The sequence below is a fragment of the Anopheles bellator genome, chromosome 2, assembly GCF_943735745.2.
Source record: "Anopheles bellator chromosome 2, idAnoBellAS_SP24_06.2, whole genome shotgun sequence".
Lineage (NCBI taxonomy): Eukaryota > Metazoa > Arthropoda > Insecta > Diptera > Culicidae > Anopheles > Anopheles bellator.
The window spans coordinates 25,413,730-25,421,500 of NC_071286.1; the positions used below are offsets into that span (position 1 = coordinate 25,413,730).

At 51.3% G+C, this 7,771-nt stretch overlaps 1 protein-coding gene across 1 annotated transcript; it reads left to right on the top strand.

Moving 5' to 3' along the window:
* The first annotated feature begins 3,736 nt into the window (after window positions 1-3,736).
* Window positions 3,737-7,462, top strand: LOC131210037 (uncharacterized). The gene is made up of 6 exons (XM_058203225.1): window positions 3,737-4,230; window positions 5,788-5,909; window positions 6,027-6,148; window positions 6,247-6,596; window positions 6,679-6,899; window positions 7,010-7,462. The coding sequence occupies exons 1-6, from the start codon at window positions 3,979-3,981 to the stop codon at window positions 7,248-7,250; spliced, it is 1,308 nt and encodes a 435-aa protein (XP_058059208.1). The 5' UTR covers window positions 3,737-3,978; the 3' UTR covers window positions 7,251-7,462.
* The last annotated feature ends 309 nt before the right edge of the window (window positions 7,463-7,771 follow it).

The following is a 7,771-nucleotide window of genomic DNA, read 5'->3' on the forward strand; positions in this document are numbered from 1 at the left end:
AAATAAATAAATAAATAAATAAATAAATAAATAAATAAATAAATAAAATATGTATTTTTAAATACTGGTACGTTCTACGTGTATAGCACGTATCCAAACACGTTTGATCTATCCCCACCTTATCTAATCTCCCGTCGATAGCTATTTCCTAAATATCGTTAGCTTCGAAGTACTACCCACCAGCAGCTGCACCGGTTATGGCCTCAGCGTTAACCACAGATCGTAACTAGTTGGTCCGCTTTCTTATGCTACGGTGTTTCTCCGCCACTGCCCCGGGAACCCTCTGGTGTGCGGTGGGGGCACTGGGGCTCCACCCGCGCTTGCAACACAATCCCGCAAACGGTGGCAACAATCTGGAGTGGCTCATTACGTTTTACAGTTTTCCACCGTCCCGGCTAACCTTTCTTCCGACACTTTCTGAAACCCCATCGGGGGCTGTCACTCGCCAGCGCTCGCCGCGGCCCAGAATGTGTCCAAAAAATTAAACCCCCCCGCCCCCGGCCCCCCCCCCCGGTGCCGGGCGCGGCCGCCGGGAAACGGCTATCCGCAGCCACCGAGCGGCACCTCGGGTGTCATAAAATCGATAACGTACTAAAGTGCCACCAAGTGCGCGCTGCGGCACGGCCACCAGCGCGACGGCGACAGTCCACGACTTAATCATCCTGCCCACCACTTCCGCCACCGGAGAAAGTAAGCCACAGAATTAACTTCACTCCGGTGCAGTGCTTTCATTTGCTAAAACACTCGCGGACCGCTTAAGCACCGCGGCTGCCACGGGTCCTCCGGGGACCAACGGCGTGGGTTCCAGCGCGGGCAAGCGAGATGGTGGGGGGTTCTCGGTCGTAAGACGAGCCAGCGACCGTAAGTGGGTGGCTGAAAGAAATCGTGACCTCGGATGTGCTGGGCTAAGGGAAAAAACAATCTTCTCCACTGCCGCAAGAAGCTGACGATGTCGCGCGCAGTGCGCTCACGGAAACTCCAAGGAACCGCCCGAGATTCGCGTAGAGCATCCGCGAGGATGTGGAAAGCTAAGCGTCGCGGGGCAGCCTCTTAATGCTCGGGCGCTACCGAGAGTCGAGTGGCGGCAGATTTCTGCCCCGAGTGCTCGTGAGCGGTTCGCATTTGATATGCATTTCGTGTGCTACCTTTTCGGACGCCATTACACACAATCCCCTCTGCCGTTCGGGATTGTTTTTATCGTGGTGCAAAAAGTGGCGCATCCTGCACCCGCTGGCCGGCGTGGGGCGATGACCCGGTGGGAAGCGAGGAGGACCTTCAGCGCAGCGACAGCGAAAAATGCATTCCCGGAGTTCATGTTCCGCCGGTTTGCCTTCAAGATGCCGGCGGGTCCAGGGCTGGGCGAAAAGTTTTATACGCGCGGCCATCAGCGCAAGGAACCGCACCGCTACATCCGCATGTCCGCAGTTTTGAGACACTTCCACCGTTCGGCTCGGCTGGGTGGGCTTCAGGAAATATAATTAATAACGTGTCATAAAGTTGACTAGCAGTGAAATTACAAAATCATCGGCGGAGAACTCTGGACTCGGCGCCGCGATGCCTAGATGGCCACTCTGGCGTTGGTCCGCAGGGCCACCCGCTCAAGAGCTAACTCCAGTGGCTTCGCAGAACTGGCCTGCATCCGAGCGTCTCGACCGTTGCTCGACGGCGCCGTTCCGATGCAGGTGCAATCGGGCCACTCGGGCCGGCTGCTCCCCGAGGCAGCCCTCGGAGCCCTGTCCGGGGTAATCAAATTCATTTCCAACTGTCTTGTTCGATCCAACTTTCCCATTTCGGAAAGTGCCGACGGCCGTGCCGACCGCCGTCGTCGTCTTCGAGAAATCCCCGGCGAAGCAAGTGGCTTTCTAGCGGATGCTCTTCCCTCGGCAAGCCATCACGCCGGCGAGAGACGGCACTGCGATATGACACATTTAATCAACGTGGCAAGGTGTGTTCCCAAGGTGTGCCGAGCCCAACCAGCAGACAGGCGCGTTGGCCGCAGCCAAATTATTCCCGTACGCCTTGGCGACCCGGTGGCCGCCTCGGAGTTTGATTTGATTTACCCAAAGCCTAGGAGGGAGGATGACCAAATGTTTACCGCAACAAATGTTCTGCAAAATAACCTGTTGGTGGTGTGTTGAAGTGGTGTCGATTGGCAGCATGGAATGGAACAGGAAATTGTTGGCCTCGCGATCCTTGTCGTTTTTCAGAATCTCGGTAGCGCTTATCGAGTGCTGGAAATCGTATAGGACGAAAAGAAGTAATGCGTTTTGGATCAATAATTCAAAAATTCTTTGTCTCACAAATATCAAGTAATTTGTTTTCCTGTTCATATTGTAGTCAATATAAAAATCCTGAAATTCGTTTATAGTTTTTCTATCATTCAAACGTTTTTTTCGTATTGGTTAAATACTTGAATAGGCAAATACGAATTATAAATTTCGTAGCTTGAAGATCCTTCTTGTGATTGCGTAGTGGCCAATACGCGCCAGATCACGTTAACAAGGATAATGGACTAACGAATCGACGTTACACTCGTACAACGGCGCCTTGTCTTGCTCACATAATGGTCTTTGATTTCGAATAAGGATATCATTGCGATGCCAGCCTTGGCCATGAAGATTTAGTTTGATTTGGGATGCAATAATTCGATTTTTACTTAGGAAAGGACGGAATGGAACTACTACCAAACACTAAAACATGTGACGCATTAGAAACGCATAACCTTCCCTTATTCTGAAAGCCAGTGGTTTGGATCGCCAAAATCGACTTCCGTTGTCCAAATCCCAGCTCTAATGTTTATAGAGCTCGCAGTGAAATGACGTATTGAGAAACAAAATTAAATAAGATCTAAGTTCAACGATCGAGTGCATCATCATCTTTTCACTGTCGTTTAGTTTTCTATCTTAAACTAACTAATGAAAACCTATCGCTTAATTTATCTAATGAAAACGTTAGCGAAACTACTGTTTAAGATAAACTATTGTAATATCCGTAATGCTTTGATGCCAATAACTTTCAGTCCTATTAAAAGTATTACACTGAACAGAGTGTCCCTTTTTTAAACTATAAAGGATTGACAAATTATCGAACCATTCTCAATTGTTCACGCTTCAACAAACATTGCACGGCTGCTCGTTGGAGATGCATGCTGAGCCATTACACCGCATTCATAAGCCATCGATGGATGACAATAATCTTAGATAAGTCAAACGATGTTTGTAAACAATAATTCCCTCGCGATTTCATTGGGCCATTAAAGTAATTCACTAGCCCTAGTTCCTGTACATCCTTAGCCATGGCGCCCAAAAGCACACCACAGTGGCCAACATAAAAACTGCCTACTAGCAGGCGTTAGACTCGAATCGCATCGTTTGTTTGCTTTTCTAACGGTACAACTACCACCAAAGGGTGGCTCCATAGCAACGGAATCGCTACTCGCGGACGAGATGACGACAGGCGCGATACGCGCCGCCTGCGCAAGTAGAGAAACCCCGGCGCAACCACGTGTGCGTGAGATTCATTGTCAATGTCAATTGACCACTCTGTTCTACGATCTACGGTGTGCGGATCACCACTTACGCAGCATCCCTTGATACCACGTGAGTGTGAAGGTAGCCGAGCAAATGGAAATAGGTTCGCCAGAGAGGTCGTCAACGCTCTCGCAGTTGGCGTTCTCGACGAGAGCTGAACGCACGCGTCAATTCAGTGAAGATCGTTACGCGTGCCCGTGAACCTGAAGTCTGGGATAGGTCTACGCCTTGCTTAATTGGTCATAAGTGAGCTTGAGTGCCAGCAAAAACCTCATCTGACACTATTGAACAAATCGAAACTGTGCCGTGATCCTCCGTCGGTCCGATTCGGTAGCTCACGGTAGTTGGCCCCAGTGATATAGGCAGGTGGTGGTTCCAGTGATAGTAGCCATTCCGCCGTGCGGTCGATAGCAGCTGATTTGTTCTTATCGTGGTGCCCGGAAGAGATATGAACGACACGAGCCAGAAAGAAGCGTACATCCGCGACACGCTCATACCGGACCTGGTGGAGCGAGGCGTTCTAACCATCGCCTCGCCTGGCGAACGGAGCGCGCGCCTGAAATCGGTCGAAGTGAAACAGCTCGTCACCAACGGGTTTATGTTGACGATCCCCTTCAAGGTTACTGCCGTGTTAGAGGAGAAGAAGAACCGCGGCGGTGATGGTGACCCCCGAACCGAAACGCTTCATCTGGTGGTGAAGGTAAGCCCTAAGTCACGCGCCGGCGAACAGCGAATTGGCCCTTTTAGCGATTGCAGCGCTACCGGAGCATTATGTGGCCCCGTTGCAACGTGAGCCCTACGGGAGAGATGGTACACAATGACGGTGCCGAAGCTCCACGGAGGTGGTTCACTTTGCGTTGTCATGATATTATTGATAGCTGCTCATCAAATGCCGAAGGGCCCGGTCGCCCGTGTTCCGGTTCTCCCGGAGGTAAATTATACCACCGTACACTAGTTGCACTCACATGCGCGATGATGGTGCGAGCGACCGGAGCCATGTTTACGGATTGCAAACACCATAACATGATCAAGTACCGCCGGTCCACCGGTTTCTGTGATGGGGTGCCGTCGCTTGCCCACACACCCACTGGGCCACTGGGCTTCCCCGAAGATACCGCCAACAATCGTCCACTTCCGAGCGGACGTTGGAGCGTGAGTTTGCACAAACCCTATTTGCTCTGCTTGGGCGAAACAATTTATTTACATCGTCCTTTCCTTCCCGTGAAATTGCGATTCGGATCCAGCGAACTGGGTGCGTCGAACGGCATCATTGCTTGCCCAACTATCGTGTTTTTTTTCTGCTGAGAACTCCATTTGGTCTTTTTAATTAATAACGCATAAAACCCCCAAATGTGCTTTCCAACAATCGTAATAATGTGTCCCAACGCTACGTAGTGCGGCGATTAGTTTCCGGGACTGTACCCGTAATTCAGCAAGCGTTGCAGTTGTTAGCTAGCCCAGAGACCGGCAGTCTGTAGCTTCATTCTCAATTCCTCATACGATTTGGTACGAATTTGCCACCATGGGAACTTGATTGTTTCCAAGGAACCCACCATGGAAACACTCCAGACAATACAGCAAAGTGATAAGCGGGCGTGCCTCCTAGACGGGGTTTTGGTGGTGTGACCTTTTATGGAGGGCTGTCAATCTGAGGGCTCTCAACATCTAATGAGATTATGAATTAACCACAAAATGTCTGTTTATCGTTTCAAAGCGTTTGATGGGCAAAACTCTTCCCTTTGGACTCATTTCTAGCCCATATTTGGCACGCAATCAAGTCTGTATAGTTAATCACATGTTCTACTGACCTGAGTTCTCTGCATGTCAACGAATGCCTTGGAAGCAAGGTCCATTGATCACCATCGTGTCACTGTAAAAGTAAATTGAATTACAATGATATTCTTCGCTCAACAAGAATTCGAGGATTTATGATTAAAGAGAAAAATCGTTTCGATTCCGGAAAACTTAATAGTGAAAGGTTTTGTGAAGGTTAGCCCAATCCATCTCAGGTGTTTCATCAAAATAGTGCCGCCTAGCATGTTTATGTAATATGGGCGACAGTCACGATGCTTTCTGTCGGGTGCATTCCGTAGGACAGACTGGTTCCCTAGATAAACATATGAACCGACTGCCAGAGCGCCATCCTTCAAAGAACAGTTGTTTAAAGCAATACTTCATCTCGCTCATTCTTCGCGGAACTTCGCCCACACCAGAGGCAGCCAGTAAACCCGATGCCACGCTCCTCTGCACTTCACAGATAACGCCCGAGTGCACCGAGGAGATCTACCACAGCTGCCAGTTTGACACACTGTTCGAGAACGAGATGATCGCCTACACCGAAATCATTCCGGCGCTCGGCAAAGCCGAACTCTACCCAAGGTGCGACACCCGGATCCGGCACGGAACGGGCGGAACCATCGCAAACACCGCAAACAGGCAGTAACGAGCACCATTAACAGCACAGGTGACGGTTTCCTTCCTTGCTCTCGCTCGCAGGTACTACCACTGCGCGCGCAAACCGGCGGAAGCATTAATGGTAATGAGCGATTTTTCCTTTTCCGGTTGGAAAATGGCACCGATGGTTGTCAACATGCCGCTGGACTACGTTATGCTGGCAGGTTTGTGGCCCTGACCACGGGAAGTACAATTTTTATTTCACAAACTCTCTCTCTCTCTCTCTCTCCCGCTGCCTTCTCTCAACCTCGACGTCCGGCAGTGAAGGAATTGGGTCGCTTCCACGGCGAGTGTTACGGCATGAAGTTGGTCCGGCCCGAGCAGTTCGTTCGGATTCGACAGAAATTCAAAGAGTCCCGGTACGCGGCCGCAATCACCGATCGGACGTGGCTGACCGCCATGGCTATTGCAGGGCGGCGTGCGCTCAAGTCTTTCGCCGAGAGCCGCTTCAGTGGTCGGGTACCGTCGGAGTACCTGGAAAAGATCGGCCGCCTCTTCGCGGATCCGTGGGCGCACTCGAAGCGAAAGGTGGAACCCCGGGAACCGCTGGCCGTCATCTGCCACGGGGATTACCTGCGCAACAACATGGCCTTCCGGTACGATGATGCGAAGGTAAGGAGCCGCGGCTCTCTCACGGATCGCCCGGAAGCACCACAAACGTCTGATTCCTTTTTTTTACGCTATTGTTTTGTAGAACCCCGAGAAGCCTACTCAGGTGATGATGTTTGACTTCCAAACCCTGCGCTACGCCTCACCGATGATTGATTACACCGCGTTCTTGACCAACTCGACTGGATACGGCGTGCGGGAGGACCACTTTGAGGCCATTTTCCGAACGTACCACAGCGAGCTGGTGCACACGGTCGCAAGGATAGTCGGCGTGAAGGATCCGGCCGACCTGCCCCCACACTTCAGGTTGGTCTATCGATCACCGGGATCTTCACCGGATCCGTTCTCTGATCTTGCTCTCACTCTGTCTCTCTCTTTAATGATTATTTTTTCCCATTTTTCCGGCTACCGCACAGCTACGAATCTTTTCACCGCGAGCTAGCCGAACACTATTCGTACGGATTCAGTATCGCCTCGTCGTTCCTGATGGTGCTACACGAGCCGATGGAGATGTGCTTTACCGACCAGACCTTTAACCTGGAGGAAGCGGAAGCGGATGCGTGGAACCGTGGCGGCGAACCGCTCAACCGGGAGCTGGCCGCCATGGTGTACGAAATGTACCAACTGCACTCCCGGTACGGGCTCGACCCGTTGTAACCCTGCCGTCGGGGGGCCCCGTGGCTCCGGCACGGATCGAAGGAAAAGTATTCGACCACCGTGACCACGGCACGCGATACACGGATTAAGGAGTCGTTCAAGGACGAAGGCCCCCTGGTCACGATATGCCCGAAATCGGCGGAGAACACCGCGTAGACATTAATCAAAGTGATTGGTGCAAAACATGGTCGAATGTAAGCGTAACAATTATGGCAGGATTTAAAAGTATTGGGAACAGAGTAAGACGTGGTTATCCTTTCTTTACGCGTCCACCTGACAGCGACCAGCTCTTAGCGTGTGGTCGCGATGCAATTCCAATTAATTCCACTCCTTGACGAGGCCACGGATTCCAGCGAAGCGAGTAACGTTGCCCGAAGGTCATTCAATTAATCCAACCGACCGAGCAACCAAGCTGCGGTGCCCATCGATAGGCCGATCAACGTGGCTATCTACTGGCCCAATCACCGACATCTTCCCGCACGGGTGTCACAAACATCCGCTCGCAAGGGCACAATGATAAA